The 26597-nt window shown below is 35.7% G+C and overlaps 2 protein-coding genes and 3 pseudogenes across 3 annotated transcripts; all 5 read left to right on the forward strand.

Annotated features, from left to right (window-relative positions):
- Positions 1-4424: 4424 nt before the first annotated feature.
- On the forward strand, positions 4425-7900 carry LOC110759275 (tRNA-specific adenosine deaminase TAD1-like; annotated as a pseudogene). The gene is made up of 10 exons (XR_015833395.1): positions 4425-4671; positions 4765-4885; positions 5131-5321; positions 5455-5577; positions 5769-5882; positions 6121-6290; positions 6366-6442; positions 6532-6651; positions 6737-6824; positions 7271-7900. The product of XR_015833395.1 is annotated as a tRNA-specific adenosine deaminase TAD1-like (transcript).
- Positions 7504-12475, forward strand: LOC110759279 (uncharacterized; annotated as a pseudogene).
- A 1182-nt stretch (positions 12476-13657) lies between these two features.
- On the forward strand, positions 13658-14180 carry LOC148296913 (uncharacterized). Its single transcript, XM_088249331.1, has 2 exons — positions 13658-13676; positions 13818-14180. Exon 2 carries the CDS (start codon positions 13869-13871, stop codon positions 14178-14180), a length of 312 nt encoding a protein of 103 aa, XP_088105457.1. The 5' UTR covers positions 13658-13676; positions 13818-13868.
- An 816-nt stretch (positions 14181-14996) lies between these two features.
- On the forward strand, positions 14997-17509 carry LOC110759282 (tRNA-specific adenosine deaminase TAD1-like; annotated as a pseudogene).
- A 1391-nt stretch (positions 17510-18900) lies between these two features.
- On the forward strand, positions 18901-20955 carry LOC110759273 (uncharacterized). The gene is made up of 5 exons (XM_021961324.2): positions 18901-19456; positions 19799-19991; positions 20080-20144; positions 20249-20459; positions 20568-20955. Exons 1-5 carry the CDS (start codon positions 18903-18905, stop codon positions 20928-20930), a joined length of 1386 nt encoding a protein of 461 aa, XP_021817016.2. The 5' UTR covers positions 18901-18902; the 3' UTR covers positions 20931-20955.
- The last annotated feature ends 5642 nt before the right edge of the window (positions 20956-26597 follow it).

Consider the following 26597-nt stretch of genomic DNA (forward strand, 5'->3'; position numbering starts at 1 on the left):
TCACGTTTATGCTAGATCAGGGAATTGTAAGGACGACCACATGCTCTAATCTCTTGAAGTTCTTCTAGGCTAGGAGAAATGAGAGTTTGTTGTATGTTACCTCACTAGTTTCCTTCCCTGATTACTTACCTACCTTGCAATCAATATCACAATTCTTTGTATCTTTTCTATCTTTTTATAACTTTTTGTTCGTAAGGGTTTTTGTTTCTTTAGAACCATTATTTGAAGAACAAATCCATGTAGTGAACCTAACACTGAGGGTTATTTTGTTTTGACAAAGAAAAGAATTGTGATTTTTGCTCTTGCCTTGCAGGATATAACTAGATAATCAAGCGTTCCATTATATTTGCTGAGCCGATACGAGCTTGAATGATATTTGAGCAAAGTTTCTCCCACTAAGGATGTAAGCAATACTTGTGTTATTTCATGCTTGTACTCTTATTTTGATATTTTGTACAACATCTTCAATGGTAACCAGATGGGAAGATAAGACCGTTCCAGAAGAATGCCATGCAAAGGATCGTTCCAGAAGAATGACTTGTATTATGACCATTCCAGAAGAATGGCTTATGTGATCTTGATATGTTTTCATGAATTATTAATGCAAATTTTACAAATTGCAAGTTGAATACATTGATAATACACTGCATAAATTAAAGCCTCGGAAGAGCAAAACATGAGCATAGCAGTGATCAATGAGATGCACACTTATTGTGTAGCAAATGATATGGATTGAGGTCCCAAAAAGACAATTCATTAACATGTCAATATTAATATGGTGCACGCCTAATGCGTAGCAAATTATATAGTTTAAAGTTCAAGAAGGACAATTCATTGACATGTATGTATTAATCTATGGCATGCTTGCAGCATGACAGATATATGGGTTCTAAATATTCCAACTCCCTGAATTGAGATTATTCACTCCCTATTATAAAATAACTCTCCATTAGAGATTATGATCCACATTCTCACATAATTCATCTTATAAGAGGTGTCTGTCTGGATAGAGACAATAAAAGCCCCTGAAATGACTTGGGTACCCGAAGGCAAAGAAATACTTATAATTGATGAATGCGCATGTACATGAGAATGATGGGATCACGAATTGATGAATGACAATTTTTGGTTTTGGAGTAGCTACTCAAATCATCAATGGGCTGTGTTGATTGAAGCCACGTTCTATTATTAAATGTCGACAAAATCATTGGCCAAAATGGAAAGAGGCAATTCCATTACAGAAGAGAATAAATGTGAAAGAACAAACCCATAGTACGAACCCCAAAAAGATGTTAACCCTGCAGGTTATATATAGGTGTTCAGAATAAAGAGGAATATACTCACTTTATATGACACAATGTTTCTGGTAGAAACAAGGAATGTTGAGGTTCTCCATATTTACAAATGCAATCATGCCTTTTTATTACACATTTACGGAGATCAACATGTTATCTTTAAGGGTTATTAAATACATGGAACATATCGCCAGAAACAATTCCCTAAAAAAATGTACAAGCAGAACAAATAGCTAGATATAAAGCTATATAATATGTCATGAAGTGTAATCCTTTAAATAAAATCCTTGAAGGATTAAAATTGCATGAAGCAAATCTCTGAAGGACATGTGCCTGAAGCACATATTTTGTACTCAATATCAATATGTATAAATTGCCTCATAGAGTACTTTGATTGAATTCGAATTTAAAGACGTTGCAACGTATTCAAATGTTTAAAGTTATGAGAAATATTTAGACTCCTGAAGAGCCTATGGAATAACATACGCAATATTCTCAAAACATACAAGGATATGTATGAATGACTGATTATACCAGATAAATATTTAATGCTATTATCATTATAAATATGAGGTCATTATTATTATTATTTTTATATGTAGCATATGAAAATCAAGCCATTGTATGAAGTGAAGGCTTACAAAAGTAGCATAGATATTTTTTTGTATTACTCTGACCTCAATAAGGATTAGATGATTGACGACACAAATGGATCCTCCAATGATGCTGCAACAACAAGTTTTATGTAGTCATTATCAAAGATCATTTCTTGAAGTCCAAATGTGATATCAATATCATTTGTGATAGGTCATCATAGTATGAAGTTATCAAAGGAAAGTAATTCTTCAAGGGAAGCATCCATCAAATTGAAAGTTAGATTTATTCACTAAAGGTGTATCAAAGTTGTGGCAACCACAACATTCAGAAAGATGGATTATCTTAAGGTTTAAAGATATTTTGTCGAGCATCAGGGGTAGCGTGTTATCAATAAATATTTTCACACACTGTATTCTTTTTCCTTCGTCCAAGTTTTATCCCACTGGGCTTTTCTTGGCAAGGTTTTAACGAGGCTGTGTCGCACGCTAGTGAGTGTTCATTATACACATGACAAAGTTTTATGCTACACATGGTTATGTACTCTTTTTCCCTTTGACCAGTTTTTGTTCCACTGGGTTTTACTGGCAAGGTTTTTAATGAGGCATATTCCATGCATGGTGGACATCCAAGGGGGAGTGTTATAAATATACAAATAATGGATGCCCACCATACCTAACTATTGGTGCTATATAACTCATCAATGATGTATGTATCAACTTACCATTGTAATATTATAAGGAACTAGTATGCCTATAAATAGGCATATGAATTAATAAGAAGATGAAGGAGAAACCGTAAGAACATTGCTATGGCTCTTTCTCCATATTCATACTCTCCTAAATCCTCTCTCAATTCCCTTAGTTTTACAACAATATAAGCTTTTTTTTACCATGGGTTCCATAGGCCATGACCTATAATTTTATATGTCCTAGACTGGAAAGAAGAGATCTGAACACAAGCATTCAAAGCTTGCTACAAAATCAATGGCTCTCTACTGGTAAATATAAACTCTGATGGTTTGTTTCAATGTATTTCTAAGTTTTACATCAAGAATTTTTCAAAGCTCTACAAGAATATTTAGAGTGCCCGCCCTTTTATGATATCCAAGCTCATCTCACTAGGGTCTGTTGCTTGCAACTCCACTTGAATCCCATCCAACTCCCTCTTGAATCTGTCTTTGGAGCTTGCATATATTTTTAATAAATTACATTTTCTTCCATCTTTTTTTTTTTTTTGGAAATTCACTATTATACTCAATATAAGGGCTCATATTAAAAAAAAAAAATCATACATAAAATGGACTTTAGAAACAAACCCAAAACCCATTTACAACATAACAAAGAGGCTTCGAACTTCTTATAAATTACAAAATTTCCATTAATTTATTAAAACAAGCCTAACTCCAAAACCTCATATAAAAAAAACATAAAACACTCAGGCATCAAAGTAATTTAACAATCAAAATTAAATTTAATAGGGTCAGCTGTCATTTTTTGGGGTTTGTTTATAGAAATTAAATAGTGTAGAGTTTATTTATGTCACTACAAACAAGAACAAAACCTCTATGAATTTGGACTAAGAGTTCCTACATAAGGGTGCTGCTATTTGTACCATCTTTACTGGTTACTTAGCTGACCGCCTCTCTAACACATGTGGGTCCCATATAAGTCAGTAAAAGTGACACAAATAGCATTATTGATCTTTAAATAGCATTATTCATACTAAAGAGGGGATCGAGAAGTGCTCAAGTAGGAGGATAAATGATATTTCACTTAATAAGAATTGGAAGTGCTTTTAGAATGGCTAAAAGCTCTTTTAGCTAACTAAAAAACCCTTAACGAGTAAAAGTGCTTCTCAGAGCACCTCCAGCGCTCCTATTTTGCCCGGGCAGGAGGGGGCTTAGGCCCAACAATTGGCTCCAGCGCGCAACAGCAAGACCGGGCAGCTGGTGGGCTCCACAAGCCTGGGTAGGCCCAAATGCAAATCTTGTCTGGGCTTGCAAATGTTATTAATGACGTCAGCAACGAAAAAAAAGAAGAAAAAAAACCAAAAATTTCAGAATTTTTTGTTTAAATAAATACCTAATCATATTCTTCACTTCCTACACAAAAATTAAGGATTTAAGTAGAAAAAATAGAAAATAAATTAAAATGAATAGTAATTGCCCTTTGGGGTGGAAACAAAAAAGGCAAGGGCTCACATAAATAGTGACAAACCTTGCCTTTTTTTTGCCTTGCCCTTGCCCTTTGGGGTGGAGGTGCTCTCGCATAAGCACTTACAAGTGAGCCTATATTCAATACCAACTCTCCTAATCTAGTGAATTTCTTAATATTAAAATAGCTCTTAAGTTGAAATCTCCCTTCAATCATTTTGTAGTTGGTATCTTTATGCTTGGGTCAGTCTTGTTATGGAAAATGGTGAAATTGGGCTTCTTTCTTTTCTTCTTGGGTGCATAAGATTGGCCCAATTCTAGACCCAAAAAATGAATTGGAAGTCCACCCAATCCAAATCCAACCACGTAGTGGTCCGAATGACCCGAAATCGGAGGCGGGAGCTTCTCTTCTCTCACTCACCCCTACCATCACTTTCTGCAGCATGGCGTCGCCGTCCTGCTTCGAAACGCCGTCGTCTGCTCCTTCTTCTTCTTCAAAACTAGAGTGGGGCGAGAAGGTCTCGGACAAGGTGTTCTCACTCTACAACTCTCTTCCCAAGAAAGGCAAGCCTCAGGGTCGCGAAGTCACCGTCTTGGCCGCTTTCCTCGTTTCCTCTCCTTCTCAAGGTCCTACTTTCCTTCGTTTTTTCTTCTCTAAATTTGATTCTCCTGCACTTTCCTGGAAAGCAAACAGTGTTCTTAACACTTTCAATTGTTCAGAATTGGAAGTTGTCGCGTTGGGAACTGGGATCAAATGTCTTGGGCGTTCACTCTTGAGCTCCAACGGTGATGTCGTCAATGATTCCCACACCGAGATTATAGCTCGAAGATCTTTACTGAGGTTTTAATTTGTTGTTATATATTCATTTCATTAGGAAATTTAATTTGTTATATACAAGATTTTAATAAATAAAAAGTTGCTAATTTACGAGTGCTATGCTTCATGTGGCATGAAATGCATCCAAATTATGTGTGCTTAGTTGAAAAGTACCAATTTTTTGGGGGGAATTTATATGTTAACTATATCTCTACCTTATATTTTCAGTATATGGTGCTTATTGGTATATTTGGCTTCTCTGGCACTAGGTTCTTCTATGCACAGATTCAGTGTCTTACTGAAGTTTATAGTAAGCAAAAGTGATAGCAATGGAAGCACACAATTGCAAAATGGTGATGCCAAAAACTTGCTTTTTGAATTGGACCCTAATGGTGATGGCCAAGGAAATACAAACTGAGGAAGGGTTTGCAATTACACTTGTACATATCACAACTACCATGTCAGTTCTTGTTCATATCCAAGAAAAGAGAGTCCTTTTTTCTTTGGTTTTTGCCCTACTTAGAGATCTTTATATCTATATCAGGACAAAGACAAACCAACACTGCGATTATGCTTATTCTCCTTTCTTGCAGGTGGGGTTGCATCTCTGAGTTCACTGTTGTCTCCCCCAAAAAACATCTCACCAACAGAACGGAGTTCATCTTTGGACGAGATTAATGTTTCAATAAATGAAGAGGCTCTGCCAAATGCTAATGGTAATGGGATTTTGTACTTGTCCTCATCTTTGTTCTATATTTGCTAAAAATTTATGTTTCCATTTTTCACCATAATGTGGTGGGTTGAATATTTTTCTAGTGAATGTTGGCAGCTTCTTTTTGAGAAAAGAATCATTACTCTTGACATGAGATTTGAGTCATGTAGCATCTGTATGTTACCTTATTTTCAGGTGATGCTTCACAACTAATTGGCTCGGTTCAAAGAAAGCCTGGTCGTGGTGATACAACTTTATCAGTTAGTTGCTCTGACAAGATGGCTAGTTGGAATGTAGTTGGAGTTCAAGGTTTGTCATTTGATCTATCATGTACCCAAGATAGGGCTTCATTCAGTCAATCTTGGATATTGAAACTCTGGTCTAAATACACACCTGGCTTCTTTTGGTTGGGCATCCTTGAATGTTTGATGGTGTACCTAGACTGAGCCAGTTTGACTAATCTTCATGATTATATTGACCGTACTTGGTTACATGGGCATTACTAGTTATAAGTTAGTTGGTGAGGTCATACATATTCTTATTTCAGGAGCTCTGCTTTCATTCTTTCTGCAACCTGTTTACCTTTCTTCCATTACTGTTGGACAATCGCCTCATGGCTCTGAAATGGTTCTTGTGGTTGATCGCTTGAAACAAGCGCTGCATGATCGCATTCTACCATTGTCAAATGAGCTAATGAGTCCCTTTCAAGTGAACCAGGTCTGTGAAGTGTGTACTCTGTGATATTGCATTAGAGATGGTTATTATAAATGCATATACTAATGCCACTGGCAGCCACTAATATGGGCAGCTCCAATGCCACCAAAGGAATTTCAGCATTCCGAGACTGCTTTGACCACTTTAACATGCGGGTACTTGTTATTTAATTTTGACAGTTCTACATATAAAGTGACCGTGTATTGTTTGGTTACTACTGATTCCTCAATGCTTTGATTCACAGGTATTCAATATGTTGGAATAAGGCTGGTTTGCATGAAGTCATTCTTGGAACCACTGGAAGAAAGCAAGGCACCGCTGCCAAAGGAGCACATTATCCGTCTACTGAGTCATCTTTATGCAAGTAGGGTGATAATAAGTATGCTCCAACTTTTATTTAGAAATGCATTTTATTACAATTTTGTCATATTGTTTTTATTGTTTGACAGAAAGCGGCTGTTGCAGATTTTCTTGTCCCTAAGACATGAATGCCCTGCCAAAATCCCAGTGAATCAGATTTCATATCGAGAAATCAAGGTAGTCAATATTATAGATACTGATTTTGCGGACAACTTTTTGTCAAATTCTATTTATCTAGCTAATAAGGTAATTTTGGGATTTAGTTTACAATGTGATGACTAGAGTTCATGACAGTAAATTATGCACCTGCTAAGTTGTGCAAGTGGTTTATATTTTGGAAGTATAAGAGGTCTTTGTGCTTTGATTGACAAAAAGTACTTCATAAGTATGTGTAGGGATTGTGGTTTATGTGTAAATGAAAGCTTTTTCGTTGCATTTTTTTAGTACAATCAGTGTCTTGTGTAGTATCAGATATCTGTAGATTTAGCTTCTGCTCAATATCTGCTGGTACAAAATTTATGGATTAGTTATGTAACCACTGTTTCTTAATTAACTAGTGGCAAGGTGTCAACTGGATATGACTTTTCATCTATTAGCTAATTTCAACTGGTTACCTTATGCAGGAAATGGCGCAGGAATTCAATTTAACCTCAAAAATTCTAAAAAGAAGACCTCCCTTTAGTAACTGGCCTCTGAAACTCCCACATTTTGAGGCATTCTCTGCCATGATATAGTGAGGCCAGTGGATACTCAGAGTGAATACTCTGGTCTGTGCATGTTATGATCTTCATTGTGAAATTAATATGGTAATCGAGTAATACTTTGCACTAATTATTTAGAGCTTTTCAGTATATCAATGTGGTTCGACAAGGACAGTTTTGCCAGCTTCAAGGAAATGGTCTGTGTTGGTCTAACAGGGGAACGTGCATTGCTTCACCTGTCGGCTGTCAATGCTTTAAAATGCACCTTTCTGCATATCATCTCTTCATGAAACAAGCTGGTAGGAGATTCACAGTTAATGTTTCGGTTCAGTTTGCTAACTAGCAGCAGCTGCACGGCTTTTTTCGTGAGCAAACTTTTAGTGCCACCCTGGATGAAGATTTGGTCCTCTGGTTTTAACTCATGTTGTTGATAGGAAAACTTCAAGTGGAAGTGTTACTAGAATGGTTATTTGAACATACAAGAAAAGTTAGACGAACGATACGAATATTATGGAGTGCTTGAATCAGTAAATATATTTTTCTTTGCCTGCATTGGGTTGTTAACATTGATTAATGATATATTATTCTGAATTCTGGGACTAATAATTCGCACCCAGAAGATTGGTTCTTTGTCTCCAATTATGAGTTCCTATGGGGGCAAGCAGAGGAAGCAAGGAATTTTGCACACTGCATTAACGTAATATCTGTGGCAAGCAGGCCACATGCTTTACTCGCTTTGAATTCAATGGATTATTTTGCAGGTTACGTACGATTTACTCTGAACTTCATAAGTCGTTTAACTTTGATAATCCGTTGACTTACTATTAAGCAGATAATCCGTCCCACACGGCAATTGTTGTGGCCGTGAGCCTAATTTCGTCCACAACCTATCTAGACTGTACACTGTACAGAAGTTTCACCCATTAGCAATAACTCACAAAAGTGATGTGGGGCCCACTACTAGTTTTGCGTCCCACATGCCGGCGAGTCTGTTTATGGGAGCACCTCGCATGTGCTTTTTCATATAATCACTTTAATCACTCCAAAACGAGCCATTAGTCGGATTGTACGAACCATGAAAGCCTAATTGTAAAAAAGTCGCATTAAAAAGTGTAAAACCCAATTCACATTCTTCCTTCATCTTCTTCATTTCACGTTAGAGAGCAAGCATATTGCATAAACATAGTGATCGATTATTTAAATGGAAGCAAGCAACTGTTACAGTATTGTCCTACCAAAATAAATAAATAGTTTAGGAAGCAAAGAAAGCATGCAACTCATCAGCTCATCACATCGTTTTCCCTTCCCCTTTAAGCATGCACGTTACAACTCAATCTCATTTCTCTGCAACATTCACTTTAACCGTCACCCTTTTTTTTTTGGGAGTTTCACTAAAACACCCAAAATAGGGGCTGAAATTATAAAAAAACCCAACACCTAAAACACTTTATAAACACACCCAAAACTCATCATTACACACACTCAAAACCCATTTATAAACACACCCAAAAAATATACAATTGTTGATTTTGGGTGTGTTTCTATGTTTAAATAGTGTGTGGGTTTTTTTATAAATACATGTCTAGGATTGGGTTTATTTATAATAATCTATTTTTTTTTTACAATGTTCAATTGATCATACTTGTAACTCTCTCTCTCTCTCTCTCTCTCTCTCTCTCTCTCAACATCCGTATGACTTGTGAGCTCTTCAACAAAGTGAAAGTATAATAAGTAAAAGCCAGAGAGTCACTAAGTCAAAGTAAACGATGTGATTAATTAGTTTTCTACTTAAACTTCAAATTGTAGTCATTGCAACATGTTTGAGTAAATCGAGTAATTTGTCATGGTAACCATATTTTGACCCTTTTTTTATTTATAAATATTTTATTTTAAATACATTCTAGTATATGAACACGATTAAGTTTGTCAAAAGAATTAAATTTTCCATTGACGTGGCAATTTTGTATTTAAATGATCAATGACTTTCTTTCTCCCCAAACTCAAAACTAGTGCAAATTATCCAAGCAGGTCAACTAAAGCAGCCTTACTTAGTGCCTAATCCTTCCACTTGGTTTAAAAAGACTATTGGAAATCTAGAGGAGAAAAATTGATCGCTTTCGTCAATATTACGCGACATTGAGTAATGCTAGAAAAATTATTTTGTTGTAAGTTTAATACAGGTAGGACATATTTTTATATAAGAATATGGTCCTACCATATTTATTGGTAGATAACTTTTGGGCACATTACTCTCTCTAATAACATAAATAAAAAGACAAACATGCCCTCTACTGTGATAAATTTACCTTCATTCAGTTGTTGTACTTGTCTACAATATACAAAGGTATCCCATTTGGGCCATTTCCAATATTTGATGCAACACGCAACCCTTGTCGACGAGTAATTATAGATTATTACGGTAGTATGGTCATGTGCACATTTTGTACACGTATTATAATATCACATGTATAAGATATAACACGTGGCCATATTACCGTAGCATTCTATCATTTCTCCTTATCAACATATACGCACAAATCTTTCTCTTGCTAAATAATCTAACATTTTATGGTATAAAACCATTAACGAGAACCATTTAATGATGCCAACTTGTATTTGAATGTATTATCTAAATTAACAGCTTGACAACATAAAATCCAAATATCGGATGAGAGAAGATTACCTTTCGGATTTATATATAGAAGAAGCTAGCAAGCCAAGGACGTTTGGTTGAAGTCCACATACAGCATAGAAAGCATTACAGGATAGGACAGCAGGGCTATCTCATCTCAAGGTCTCTTGGAAGAGAGCTTTGAAGCATAAACACGAAAAGGAACAATGCGAAGCGTTTGTGTGATTTCTTGGATGGGACAAGATTGCATAGGCATATTGCAGGAACAAGTTGGAGGCCATTGAAGAAGAGAACTGCAACAACTACTCTAATCTTCTTGTTATTGTTGTTGATCTTCTTTGTTGCTGCGTTGGTATCTGCAGGCTGGATCGATGCTGTAAGTTCCATGAACTCCAATCGAGCTAGCTATATATAAAGATATAACATAGGCATTCTATCTTCTGTCATAGTGTTTTTGTGTGTGTGTTTTGTTTTGTTTTGTTTTTTTTAGAGTAAAACTAATAGGACCAAGATTTCAAAAACTAGAAATATTTGAATGGGGTTTACCAGTCACCTTGTTCACGATCTCTCTAACTAAGGTGAAACTTATGTCTCTTAGTTCCACCTCTATTAGATTGTGAGATTGTTTTCTTTATTAGGTTGAAGGAGAGCGTGCCTGCATTAGATATGAGGGAGAGCGAGAGTCAAATTTTCGTGATAAGTATGGGGTATGTGAGCAACTAATTAAGTGAGAATTGCCTAAGAATGTGTATACTAAACTGATATTACTAAGAAACGAAATATTAGTTATCAGAAAAGAAATACAAAGAAAATTTATTGAAGTACAAGTCATATATAGCTTTGCATTGCATAGAAAAGTTCTTTGTATCAAAATCTCTCCTTTGATACTAACGTATACAATTCATATTTTTCTCTCTTAGTTTATATTTTCAGGTGCTTATTCTAAGAAATCAATCATAACAACCACAAACACAAGCACACCCAAGAGACCTGAATTCCCACTGCAGTGTACCGAAGGAATTAATGTGACACAAGGTTGTCCAAGAACCTACCCTACCACACACGACCCCACAAATCCTAGCAATCCATCCAATCTCACATGCCCATCATACTTCCGATGGATCCACGAAGATCTACAGCCGTGGAAAGAGACTGGAATCACGAGGGACATGATAGAGCGGGCCCGCATGACTGCGGATTTTAGGCTCTTGATCGTGGACGGCAAGGCTTACATAGAGAAGTATAGAAAATCCTATCAAACTAGGGATATGTTTACGTTATGGGGCATTTTGCAGCTTCTAAGGGTGTACCCCGGTAGATTGCCTGACTTGGAGCTCATGTTTAATTGTGGTGATCTGCCCGTCATCCTATCAAAGGACTTTCAGGGCCCGAATGCTGACCCGCCACCGTTGTTTCAATACTGCGCAGAGGAGGGGAGCTTGGCTATTGTATTCCCAGATTGGTCTTTTTGGGGCTGGTAAATATTTGCTTCTATCTTATACATGTTATGTTTGCATGTGAAATGCCCTTTGTTTTTGTTTTTTTGTTTACTTTAGGAACCATGTGTTAGATGTGAATTCGGGTTCTATCAATTCCTAAGTTCTATTAAAAACTTTGGCCCATAAATTGTTTGTATGAGATGTGTGGCCCCAAACCCTTTTCATCTCCACCAACTTTGGCCCAAACTTTTGAATTGGGTGACCCCCCCCCCCCCCCAAAAAAAGGAGATTTGAGAGGATAAATTAATTTTATTAGTGAAATTTATAGATGGGCTAATTTTAATTTTGGTAGGGCTGAGATCAATATAAAACCATGGAGAAGTCTATTGCAAAGCATAAAAGAAGGCAATAAAAGAACAAAGTGGGAAGACAGGGTGCCCTATGCTTACTGGAAAGGTAACCCGACTGTGGCTCCATCCAGAAGGGACCTTCTCAAATGCAATGTCTCGGACAAAAATGACTGGAACACACACCTATATATTTAGGTGCATCAACTTCTCTAACTATTATTATGTGTAAAATGCAATCTTTTTATGTATTCATTTGTGCAATGTTTTGATCTTCTATTTCCAGAATTGGAAGCAAGAATCTAAACATGGGTTCAAGGATTCAAACCTAGAAAACCAGTGCAAGCACAGGTAATTTTTGCAATTTTTTTTTTATTGTTTTGTTTTTGAAATTACATTTTACAAATTTAAAATTTCCTTTGTTTTTTTTATGTATAGAGATTTGGTTTTTTGCAGGTACACAATTTATATAGAAGGAAATGCATGGTCTGTAAGTGAAAAATACATCCTGGCATGTGATTCTATGACCTTGTATGTAAGGGCTCGCTATTACGATTTCTTCATAAGGGGCATGGAGCCATTGCAGCACTTTTGGCCTATTAGGGACAACAGCAAGTGCACTTCTCTCAAGTTTGCTGTGGAATGGGGCAATAATTGTTGGCGAGTCCTTACTTAGTTAGGATTTTGGTTCATTATTTCATTAGAATTTTGGTTGCTTACCAATTATTATTTAGTCCTATTGTAATAGAGATTTACTTCCTATTGTAATTTAGATATATTTCCTATTTTATTTGGGGTTAATACATCTTTGTACTTGTATAAATACCTCCATATTGGAGAAGAATAAAAATATGAGCGTATCATAGCATAACTGAATATTTGCCCTACTTTGTTTGACATGGTATAAGAGCCTAGGTTTTCTTGTGACCTGTGTTTGCGTTCTCCTTACAATTTAAGTGCTCTCCTCTCCCCCCCTGGGGGAGGGGGAGTGAAAACGATATGTTTATTGACGTATCCCCATTAGCTTGACATATTCCCATGAAGATGTTGCTTATTTCTTGACTCCGACGACCTCTTCTCTTCAGGGGGAGAGGAGGAGTGAAGAGAAGTTGTGTCTACGTGAATTAGCTAAAGTTGATATGGAAGAATTGTTGCTGTTGCCGTTGCCGTTGCCGTTGCCTCTACTACCACAATTGATGTTACTGTTGCCGCTATTGTCGCTCTTGATGATGCTTGTTATGTCTCTGCCTTGTTGCTCCTGCCTGTTATGGTGCCAGTATTGTTGCTCATGCCTTTGCTGGTGTGTTTGCCTTGCCTTACCCTATTTTTTAGGTTTTGGTTTTTGCCTTATCTTCTGCCGTGCTCACAGGGCTTCTGTGTTCTGCCTTATCTATTGTCTTGCTCACAGGGTTTCTGTGTTCTGCCTTATCTGTTGCCGTGCTCACAGGGTTTCTGTGTTCTGCTATGTGCCCTATTTTTTAGGGTTTGCTCTTGTGTTTTCGCTGCGAACTTTGCTTTAGTTTGTCACTTGTTTCACTCGTGGTTGATGAAAAGACCTTCTCTACAATTGGTGCTTCTCAAGTATGGAGTTCTGTGACTCGCTTGTCAAGTTGGGCGTGCAAAATATCTTTGCCCAACTTGAGGGGGAGTGTTGGCGAGTCCTTACTTAGTTAGGATTTTGGTTCATTATTTCATTAGAATTTTGGTTGCTTACCAATTATTATTTAGTCCTATTGTAATAGAGATTTACTTCCTATTGTAATTTAGATATATTTCCTATTTTATTTGGGGTTAATACATCTTTGTACTTGTATAAATACCTCCATATTGGAGAAGAATAAAAATATGAGCGTATCATAGCATAACTGAATATTTGCCCTACTTTGTTTGACAATAATCACAAAGACAAGGTTAGAACTTTAGCTGTATGCCGATTTTTTATTATTATTTTGTGTTGAACAGTGTAACTGTGTGACATGTTATGTTGTTAGACTGTGAATTTCAACTGCACATTCAAATGATTAACATTTGGTATTTTGTAACTATGGCAGGCGAAGGCGATTGGGGAGGCTGCGAGCAACTTCATACAAGAAGATCTAAAGATGGACTATGTGTATGATTACATGTTTCATGTGCTAAATGAATATGCAAAGCTCTTGAAATTCAAACCAACTATACCTCCCAATGCAGTGGAACTATGCTCAGAAACAATGGCATGCCCTGCAACTGGTACATGGAAGAAGTTCATGGTGGAGTCTATGGTGGAGTCTCCAAGTGATGAGCTCCCATGCACTCTGCCTCCAACATATGATCCTCTGGCTCTCCGCGATTTACTTGAGAGAAAGGCTAACTCAACTAGGCAAGTGGAAGCTTGGGAAAATGAGTATTGGCAAAGTATTGATAAAAAGCAATAGAAGCTTTTTCCATGTATTCCATAGGCCGTGACTTGTAATTTAATATGTCCTAGATAAGTGATAAAAAATAACACAATAAAATCTGACACACACCAATATATAGCAAAGGAATGTACCAATCAATGTTTTAAATTTGAATACACATCTGATCTGAAAAATAAAGTAATTAACATAAAATAGCTCACACAACTAACAAAAAATAAAATTGAAGATAGATCATGTGACAAAGTGATGGATCAATTAGAGTGCCCGCCCTTTTATGACATCCAAGCTCATCTCACTAGGGTCTGTTGCCTGCAACTCCACTTGAATCTGTCCTTGGAGCTTGCATATATTTTTAATAAATTACATTTTCTTCCTTTTTTTTGTTGGAAAATTTACTATTATACTCAATATAAGGGCTCAAATTAAAAAAAAAATCATACATAAAATGAACTTTAGAAATACACCCAAAATCCGCTTACAACATAACAAAGAGGCTTTGAACTTCCTATAAATTACAAAATTACCATTAATTTCTTAAAACAAGCCTAACCCCAAAACCTCATAAAAAAAACCCAAAACACTTAGGCATCAAAGTAATTTAATAATCAAAATTAAATTTAATAGGGCTAGCTGTCATATTTGTTGTTATATATTCATTTCATTAGAAAATATATACAAGATTTTAATAAATAAAAAGTTGCTAATTTACGAGTGCTATGCTTCACGTGGCATGAAATGCATCCAAATTATGTGTGCTTAGTTGAAAAGTACCAATTTTTTTGGGGGGAATTTGCATTTGTTAACTATATCTTTACCTTATATTTTTAGTGTATGGTGCTTATTGGTATACTTGGCTTCTCTGGCACTAGGTTCTTCTACGCACAGATTCAGTGTCTTACTCAAGTTTATAGTAAGCAAAGTGATAGCAATGGAAGCACACAATTCCAAAATGGTGATGCCAAAAACTTGCTTTTTGAATTGGACCCTAATGGTGATGGCCAAGGAAAATACAAACTGAGGGAGGGTTTGCAATTACACTTGTACATATCACAACTACCATGTCAGTTCTTGTTCATATCCAAGAAAAGAGAGTCCTTTTTTCTTCGGTTTTTGCCCTACTTAGAGATCTTTATATCTATATCAGGACAAACCAATACTGCGATTATACTTAGTCTCCTTTCTTGCAGGTGGGGTTGCATCTCCAAGTTCATTGTTGTCTCCCCCAAAAAACATCTCACCAACAGAATGGGGTTCATCATTGGACGAGCTTAATGTTTCAATAAATGAAGAGGCTCTGCCAAGTACTAATGGTAATGGGATTTTGTACTTGTCCTCTTCTTTGTTCTATCTTTGCTAAAAATTTATGTTTCCATTTTTCATCATAATGTGGTGGGTTGAATATTTTTCTAGTGAATGTTGGCAGCTTCTTTTTGAGAAAAGAATCATTACCCTTGACATGAGATTTGAGTCATGTAGTATCTGTATGTTACCTTATTTTCAGGTGATGCTTCACAACTAATTGGCTCGGTTAAAAGAAAGCCTGGTCATGGTGATACAACTCTGACAAGATGGCTTGTTGGAATGTAGTTGGAGTTCAAGGTTTGTCATTTGATCTATCATGTACCCAAGATAGGGCTTCATTCAGTCAATCCTGGATATGGAAACTCTGATCTATCATGTACCCAAGATAGGGCTTCTTTTGGTCTGGCATCCTTGAATGTTTGATGGTGTACCTAGGCTGAGCCAGTTTGACTAATCTTCATGATTATATTGGCCGTACTTGGTTACGTGGGCATTACTAGTTATAAGTTAGTTGGTGAGGTCGTACATATTCTTATTTCAGGAGCTCTGCTTTCATTCTTTCTGCAACCTGTTTACCTTTCTTCCATTACTGTTGGACAATCGCCTCACGGCTCTGAAATGGTTCTTGTGGTTGATCGCTTGAAACAAGCGCTGCATGATCGCATTCTACCATTGTCAAATGAGCTAATGAGTCCCTTTCAAGTGAACCAGGTCTGTGAAATGTGTACTCTGTGATATTGCATTAGAGAAGGTTGATAAGTATGCAACAACTTTTATTTAGAAATGCATTTTATTACAATTTTGTCAAATTGTTTTTATTGTTTGACAGAAAGCGGCTGTTGCAGATTTTCTTGTCCCTAAGACATGAATGCCCTGCCAAAATCCCAGTCAATCAGATTTCGTATCGAGAAACCAAGGTAGTCAATATTATAGATACTGATTTTGCGGACAACTTTTGGTCAAATTCTATTTATCTAGCTAATAAGTTGTGCAAGTGGTTTGTATTTGGGAAGTATAAGAGGTCTTTGTGCTTTGATTGACAAAAAGTACTTCAAAACTATGTGTAGGGATTGTGGTTTATGTGTAAATGAAAGCTTTTTTTAGTACAATCAGTGTCTTGTGTAGTATCAGATATCTGTAGATTTAGCTTCTGCTCGATATCTGCTGGTACAAAATTTATGGATTAGTTATGTAACTACTGGTTCTTAATTAACTAGTAGCAAGGTGTCAACTGGATATGACTTTTCATCTATTAGCTAATTTCACCTGGTTACCTTATGTTGATTATTGGCTCAAAGAAGTCAAAAAGGTGAAACTTTCTGCTAGTTATTGTTATAGTTGGCTGTTTGCCTTGGTATTTGGTTGATTGGTTGCTTTCGGCTATTTGTCTTGGTTGATTGGCAGACAAATTGCATGGGAACATTAATTGTTGGACGTTGGCTAATTAAGTGGTTTGACTTCAGTAGCTGGCATCATAACTGAAGTAGTTGGCCTTCACCCGTTGGCTTCTCTATAAATAGAGAAGCATGGCAGCAGCAAGAGAGTGGAGAAGAAGCTGCACCAAAAGTGAGGAAGAGAGAAAATAGCAAGAAGCCATTTGGCAGAAAGAAGAAAATTCTCAAATTTTTCTTTGCTTTGTATTTTTGGTTTTCTCTTTCTATTGTGAGTGTGTGAGCTTGAGTTATTTGGGTCTTTGGGAAATTGAGTGATAAACACTATTGTATATTCTCCTTGATTATAGTGGAATACTCCGTTGTTTCCAAACTGGATGTAGGCATTGCCGAACCAGTATAAATCTTGGTGTTCTTGTTGGTGTTGTTTTTTGTTCTTTTTTATTTCTTGCCAGTTGTTGTTTATTTTTCACTCACAGTTAGTGTCAACCCCTTATGCAGGAAATGGCGCAGGAATTCAATTTAACCTCAAAAATTCTAAAAAGAAGACCTCGCTTTAGTAATTGGCCTATGAAACTCCCACATTTTGAGGCATTATCTGCCATGATATAGTGAGGCCAGTGGATACTCAGAGTGAATACTCTGGTCTGTGCATATTATGATCTTCATTGTGAAATTTATATGGTAATCGAGTAATACTTTGCACTAATTATTTAGAGCTTTTCGGTATATCAATGTGGTTCGACAAGGACAGTTCCGCCAGCTTCAAGGATATAATATAAAGGGAAGGGTCTGTGTTGGTCTAACAAGGGAACGTGCATTGCTTCACCTGTCGGCTGTCAATGCTTTAAATGCACCTTTCAGCATATCATCTCTTCATGAAACAAGCTGGTAGGAGATTCAGTTTGCTAACTAGCAGCAGCTGCACGGTTTTTTTCTTGAGCAAACTTTTAGTGCCACCCTGGATGAAGGTTTGGTCCCCTAGGTTTTAACTCATGTTGTTGATAGGAAAACTTCAAGTGGAAGTGTTACTGGGATGGTTATTTGAACATACAAGAAAAGTTAGACGAACGATACGAATATTATGGAAAGCTTGAATCAGTAAATATATTTTTCTTTGCCTGCATTGGGTTGTTAACATTGATTAATGATATATTATTCTGAATTCTGGGACTAATAATGCGCACCCAGAAGATTAATGATATATTATTATGAGTTCCTTTGGGGACAAGCAAAGGAAGCAACGAATTTTGCACACTGCATTAACGTAATATCTGTGGGCTGCTTGCCACTTGCTTTACTCACATTGAATTCGTAAGTCATAATCCGTCATCCGCCTATCGAGACAAAAATTCCGTTAGCAATAACTCCCAAAACTGATGTGGATTCCACATGCCAGAGACTCACTAAGTCATCAAAGTAACCTTATTTTGACCTCTTTTAAAAATATTTTATTTTAAATACATTCAAGTCAAGGACTGAGTATAGAGCAGGGCTATCTCATCTCAAGGTCTCTTGGAACTTTGGAAGAGAGCTTTGAAGCATAAACATGAAGCATTTGTGTGATTTCTTGGATGTGACAGGATTGCATAGGCATATTGCAGGAACAAGTTGGAGGCCTTTGAAGAAGAGAACTGTAACAACTACTCTAATCTTCTTGTTATTGTTGTTGATCTTCTTTGTTGCTGCGTTGGTATCTGCAGGCTGGATCGATGTTGTAAGTTCCATGAACTCCAATCGTGCTAGCTATATATAAAGTTCTAACATAGGCATTCTATCTTCTGTCATAGTGTTTTTGTGTGTGTGTTTTTTTGTTTTTTTAGAGTAAAACTAATAGGACCAAGATTTCAACAACTAGAAATATTTGAATGGGGTTTACCAGTCACCTGGTTCACACGATCTCTCTAACTAAGGTGAAACTTAGGTCTCTTAATTAGTTCCACCTCTATTAGATTGGTGGTCAGATTATTTTCTCTTAGGTCTCTTAGTTCCACCTCTATATATAAAGTTCTAACATACAATTCATGTTTTTCTCTCTTAGTTTATGTTTTCAGGTGCTTATTCTAAGAAATCAATCACAACAACCACAAACACAAGCACACCCAAGAGACCTGAATTCCCACTGCAGTGTACCGAAGGAATTAATGTGACACAAGGTTGTCCAAGAACCTACCCTACCACACACGACCCCGCAAATCCTAGCCGTCCATCCAATCTCACATGCCCATCATACTTCCGATGGATCCACGAAGATCTACGGCCATGGAAAGAGACGGGAATCACGAGGGACATGACAGAGCGGGCCCGCATGACTGCGGATTTTAGGCTCTTGATCGTGGACGGCAAGGCTTACATAGAGAAGTATAGACAATCCTTTCAAACTAGGGATATGTTTACATTATGGGGCATTTTGCAGCTTCTAAGGGTGTACCCCGGTAGATTGCCTGACTTGGAGCTCATGTTTAATTGTGGTGATATGCCTGTCATCCCATCAAAGGACTTTCGGGGCCCAAATGCTAGCCCGCCGCCATCGTTTCATTATTGCGCGGATGAGGGGAGCTTGGATATTGTGTTCCCAGATTGGTCTTTTTGGGGCTGGTAAATATTTACTTATGTCTTATACATGTTATGTTTGCATGTGAAATGCCCTCTGTTTTTGTTTTTTGTTTACTTTAGGAACCATGTGTTATATATGAATTTGGGTTCTATTAATTTCTAATTTCTAGCCCATTTGAAAAGCAAAGAAGTAAAAACTCTGGCCCATAAATTGTTTGTATGAGATGTGTGACCCAAAACCCTTTTCATCTCCACCAACTTTGGCCCAAACATTTGAATTGGGTGAACCCAAAAAAAAAAGAAAAAAGAAAAAAAAAGAGATTTGAGAGGATAAATTAATTTTATTAATGAAATTTGTAGATGGGCTAATTTTAATTTTGGTAGGGCTGAGATCAATATAAAACCATGGAGAAGTCTATTGCAAGGCATAAAAGAAGGCAATAAAAGAACAAAGTGGGAAGACAGGGTGCCCTATGCTTACTGGAAAGGTAACCCAAATGTGGCTCCAACCAGAAAGGACCTTCTCAAATGCAATGTCTCGGACAAAAATGACTGGAACACACGCCTATATGTTCAGGTGCCTCAACTTCTCTAACTATTATTATGTATAAAATGCAATCTTTTTATGTATTCATTTGTGCAATGTTTTGATCTTCTATTTCCAGAATTGGAAGAAAGAATCTAAAAAAGGGTTCAAGGATTCAAACCTAGAAAACCAGTGCAAGCAGAGGTAGTTTTTGCAATTTTTTTTGTTTTTGTTTTTTAAATTACATTTTCCAAATTTAAAATTTCCTTTGTTTTCTTTGTTTATGTATAGAGATTTGGTTTTTACAGGTACAAAATTTATATAGAAGGACGGGCATGGTCTGTAAGTGAAAAATACATCCTGGCATGTGATTCTATGACCTTGTATGTAAGGTCTCGTTATTACGATTTCTTCACGAGAGGCATGGAGCCATTGCGGCACTTTTGGCCTATTAGGGACAACAACAAGTGCACTTCTCTCAAGTTTGCTGTGGAATGGGGCAATAATCACAAAGACAAGGTTAGAACTTTAGCCGTGTGCTGATTTTTTATTTTTATTTTGTGTTAGACTGTAAATTTCAACTGCACATTCAAATGATTAACATTTGGTATCTTGTGAATATGACAGGCGAAGGCGATTGGGGAGGCTGCGAGCAACTTCATACAAGAAGATCTAAAGATGGACTATGTGTATGATTACATGTTTCATGTGCTAAATGAATATGCAAAGCTCTTGAAATTCAAACCAACTATACCTCCCAATGTAGTGGAACTGTGCTCAGAAAAAATGGCATGCCCTGCAACAGGTACATGGAAGAAGTTCATGGTGGAGTCTATGGTGGAGTCTCCAAGTGATGAGCTCCCATGCACTCTGCCTCCTCCGTATGATCCTCTGGCTCTCCGCGATTTTCTTGAGAGAAAGGCTAACTCAACTAGGCAAGTGGAAGCTTGGGAAAACGAATATTGGCAAAGTATTGAAAAAAAGCAATAGGTGTTATAAATATACAAATAATGGATGCCCACCATAGTTATATATAACTCATCAATGATATATGTATCAACTTACCATTGTAATATTGTAAGGAACTATTATGCCTATAAATAGGCATATGAATTAATAAGAAGATGAAGGAGAAACCGTAAGAACATTGCTATGGCTCTTTCTCCATATTTATACTCTCCTAAATCCTCTCTCAATTCCCTTAGTTTTACAACACATTATCAGCACAAATTTCTCATCAACTGAGGTTCTTGGAGAGTTCGAATCTTTGTATATCTCTTCCTTATAATTCTTATTGAATTTCAATTCATTTGTTTCACTAACATCCATATATGCTATTTTATGAAGTTTATGGCTAATGCTTTATTTGCACAAGGATTCTCCAAAGTTGAAGGTAAAAATACATATGGATGCTATAAAAGAAATTTTTGTTTTTAGTGTTTGATTAGATCACATCTCCCTAACCTTTTTATGCAGGATCTTCATCTTATATATATCATTCAATATAACATAAACATATTTATTGCTATAAATTTATATGTATAGTTTAGGGTACTTATATACACACAGATATATATAACACCATATATTATAACACACACACAGATATATATATATATATATATATATAAAAGGTGGTGGTTTTATCCCCACATTTATTTTTTCACATATTTACTTTTATTTAAAGTATGTTGTAGAATTAATACCCATACAAGTACATTTATGTTATCGCATATTTATTTTTATTTAAAGTATGGTGTGGAATTAATGTTCATACAACAAGCAATTTACTTTATGAATTTATTTTACCGCACATTTACTTTTATTTAAAGGGTGGAGCGGGTTTATCGTCCATACTAGCAATTTATTTACAAGCAATTTATAGCAATTTATGTTAAGAATGGATTGTGTGATATGATGAGTTTTACCGCATACAGAGATCAAGACCAGAAAGTTCTTTGATCCTCATCATACAACTACATGAGAGCTGGCAATGTCAGAGTGAATACTCTGGTCTGTGCATGTTATGATCTTCATTGTGAAATTAATATGGTAATCGAGTAATACTTTGCACTAATTATTTAGAGCTTTTCAGTATATCATATCAATGTGGTTCGACAAGGACAGTTCTGCCAGCTTCAAGGAAATGGTCTGTGTTGGTCTAACAGGGGAACGTGCATTGCTTCACCTGTCGCGGCTGTCAATGCTTTAAAATGCACCTTTCAGCATATCATCTCTTCATGAAACAAGCTGGTAGGAGATTCACAGTTAATGTTTCGGTTCAGTTTGCTAACTAGCAGCAGCTGCACGGCTTTTTTCGTGAGCAAACTTTTAGTGCCACCCTGGATGAAGATTTGGTCCTCTGGTTTTAACTCATGTTGTTGATAGGAAAACTTCAAGTGGAAGTGTTACTAGAATGGTTATTTGAACATACAAGAAAAGTTAGACGAACGATACGAATATTATGGAGTGCTTGAATCAGTAAATATATTTTTCTTTGCCTGCATTGGGTTGTTAACATTGATTAATGATATATTATTCTGAATTCTGGGACTAATAATTCGCACCCAGAAGATTGGTTCTTTGTCTCCAATTATGAGTTCCTATGGGGGCAAGCAGAGGAAGCAAGGAATTTTGCACACTGCATTAACGTAATATCTGTGGCAAGCAGGCCACATGCTTTACTCGCTTTGAATTCAATGGATTATTTTGCAGGTTACGTACGATTTACTCTGAACTTCATAAGTCGTTTAACTTTGATAATCCGTTGACTTACTATTAAGCAGATAATCCGTCCCACACGGCAATTGTTGTGGCCGTGAGCCTAATTTCGTCCACAACCTATCTAGACTGTACACTGTACAGAAGTTTCACCCATTAGCAATAACTCACATTGACCAAAAAAAAAAAAAAAAAAAGCAATAACTCACAAAAGTGATGTGGGGTCCACTACTAGTTGTGCGTCCCACATGCCGGCGAGTCTGTTTATGGGAGCACCTCGCATGTGCTTTTCCATATAATCACTTTAATCACTCCAAAACGAGCCCTTAGTGGGATTGTACGAACCATGAAAGCCTAACTGTAAAACAGTCGCATTAAAAAGGGTAAAACCCAATTCACGTTCTTCCTTCATCTTCTTCATTTCACGTTAGAGAGCAAGCATATTGCATAAACATAGTGATTGACTATTTGAATGGAAGCAAGCAACCGTTACAGTATTGTCCTACCAAAATAAATAAATAGTTGAGGAAGCAAAGAATGCATGCAACTCATCAGCTCATAACATCGTTTTCCCTTCCCCTTTAAGCATGCACGTTACAACTCAATCTCATTTCTCTGTTACATTCACTTTAACCGTCACCCTTTTTTTTTTTTTACAATGTTCAATTGATCATACTTGTAACTCTCTCTCTCTCTCTCTCTCTCTCTCTCTCTCTCAAAACTAGTGCAAACTGCCCAAGCAGGTCAACTAAAGCAGCCTTACTTAGTGCCTAATCCTTCCACTTGGTTTAAAAAGACTATCGGAAATCTAGAGGAGAAAAATTGATCGATTTCGTCAATATTACGCGACATTGAGTAATGCTAGAAAAATTATATTTGTTTTAAGTTTAATACAGGTAGGACATATTTTTATATAAGAATATGGTCCTACCATATTTATTGGTAGATAACTTTTGGGCACATTACTCTTTCTAATAACATAAATAAAAAGACAAACATGCCCTCTACTGTGATAAATTTACCTTCATTCAGTTGTTGTACTTGTCTACAATATACAAAGGTACCCATTTGGGTCATTTCCAATATTTGATGCAACACGCAACCTTTGTCGACGAGTAATTATAGAATATTACGGTAGTATGGTCATGTGCACATCTTGTACACGTATTATAATATCACATGTATAAGATATAACACGTGACCATATTACCGTAGCATTCTATCATTTCTCCTTGTCGACATAACCCCATCCTCTATTGTTGGCATCCTAGATAAAGATGGACTTCCATGTCCCACCTCAAGCTTCCATTTGAGCAGTGCTGGAATGTTTTGGACGCTCTATGGGTTTTCTGAAGCAACTTTTTTTTTTTGTTTTTTTCACATTCCACTTTGTAGTCCTCTTCTGTTTGATGTTTTTACTTTTATCAGTTTCTGCTTGTATAGTCCCCGGTTCACTGGACTCTTGCTCTGTTGTAATTTGGCAATGCCTTGAGTGCTTTGATTGAATGTTATACCAGTTTCGTCCAAAAAACGCAACACTTGGCCAATTTGGCTCCTTGTTAGGTCAAGACCTAGACTTGGACACTTTTTCTCTTCTTGCATTATGGAATCATTCATGCGATTATGGAGCATATGGTGGCATAAAAACGTGAACTAAAGCCTGTCAAAGTAAGAAACCACACATTCCACGAATGCCTAACTTCAAAGACCCGCTTGATTAATTATATCACACCCACAACATATACGCACAAATCTTTCTCTTGCTAAATAATCTAACATTTTATCAGTGGCGGATCCAGGATTTGAAATCCGGCTAGGCGAAACTTACATTAAAAACTCAACGTTATGAGTGTATCTCATTAATAAATATAAAAATATACTCCTAGTAGGACATAATGAGCCTTACCCTCAAATGCATCTCTATACATAAATAAAATTTTAGCAACAAAAAATAAAACTATTCTTTTTCCTAAAAAAAAAAAATTCCAACAAATTATTTGTTTTCTTGGGGTTCGGATTGTGATCCGACATAACAAAATATAACCTATTTAATCCAACATCCCAACAAAAAAATCAAATAAATTCTCATAATAACATCAATGGCTTTAATCAAACATTAACATATCAACAACAAATCAAACATCTCAACAATAGCAATATCAAATCAAACATCTCAACAAAATTTCAAAAATCAAAGACCTTATTAATTTCAACAAAGTCAGCAAATTATAATTCATTCTTAAGTAAACACTAGAACAGATTAGAACACATAACTTCTAACCTATTTAAAATATATTAGATTCAATGTTGTCATATACAACATCTTAAAATTTGGGGTTAGGTAATTAAAGAGAAGATAATTAAAGAGGAGATAATTAAAGAAGAGGGAAATTTTAGGTTATGAATACATGTGGGTTGCTTTTTGGGTGGGCATAGGTTTGTATGTTTCACATGAGTTGGCCTATTATATATGGGTATTTTTTATTTTTAAAAATTTTGGGGTAGGCAGCAGCCTATCTTGCCCTAGGCGTAGGACCGCCCTTGCATTTTATGGTATAAAACCATTAACGAGAACCATTTAATGATGCCAACTTGTATTTGAATGTAGGGCTTGTCAGATATATAGGTCCCTACAATTTCTATTTCCTAGACATATACTCATCATTCTATAAATCTATGTGTAAAACCCAATTTCAAACATAAATGACCAGTAGGATATAATAGGTCATAGTATTCCTATATTTTTACATCCTTGCCATCAGACTTCATATTTTATTTATAATTTATTCTAAGCATTTCATTAACTGCCATAATTGTAATTAAAACTCCCTATTAATAGCATAGCAATCACCCATTTCTTTTGGTTGCCATTCCCTCTAACATATCGCCCCCTAAAATTGCAAACCAAAAAAAAAATATATGTAAATTACATATCCTATAATGTACATATGAAAAATATAAATATAAATATATATGTATAAAATTATAGGTATATTATTTACCAAAAAAATTAACAAAAATAGGTCAGTTACTTTGTAATTGAAATTTCCGTACATTTTTCATAAATTAAAAATAGGTACACAATAATTTATAGAAAATAGGTATGTTGTATAATTGAAATTTATGCACATTTTTTATAAATTAAAAATAGGTACATTATTTGGAAGAAAAAAATAAGTTCATTATACTAGGTAAATTGTTTTACTAGGTATACATTATTAGAGAAAAAGAAAAAGGTACATTATTTAGAGAAAAAAATAGATACAAAATTTAGCAAAAAAGTAGGTTCATTATACTAGGTAAATTGTTTTACTAGGTACATTATTAGAGAAAAAAAAAAGGTACATTATTAGAGAAAAGTAGGTTCATTATACTAGGTAAATTGTTTTACTAGGTACATTATTAGAGAAAAAAAAAAGGGTACATTATTTGGAGAGAAAAAATAGGTTCGTTTTAAAAAAAATTGTTTTCATAAACCAAACAATAAAAAGATGATCAAATTATTTTTCATAAAACAAGTAATAGGTACTTTATTTAGAGAGAAAAAAAATAGGTACATTATTTAGAGAAAAAATAGGTTCATTAAAAAAAATGTTTTTCAAAAAACAAACAATAAATAGATTATCAAATTATTTTTCAACATATTAGAATGGACACTATTATTCATAAAACTATAATAAAATAGAATACTAGTCGTATAATTCATAAAAGGAAAACAACATTAATTCCTAAATTTAATATTGAATTTAAATTACTAATAAGTTAAATAGATTGCTAGTAGTAATTCATAAAAGGAAAACAATATTAATTCAAAAATAGATTACTAGTCGTAAAATAGATTACTAATACTTTAATATGAAATTTAATATTTAATTTCAAATAAGTTTCTAAATTAATTCCTACATCCATTACAACTATTTGGATATCTTTCCAAAT

Source organism: Prunus avium, chromosome 2, assembly GCF_965620075.1.
Source record: "Prunus avium chromosome 2, drPruAviu1.hap1.1, whole genome shotgun sequence".
NCBI lineage: Eukaryota > Viridiplantae > Streptophyta > Magnoliopsida > Rosales > Rosaceae > Prunus > Prunus avium.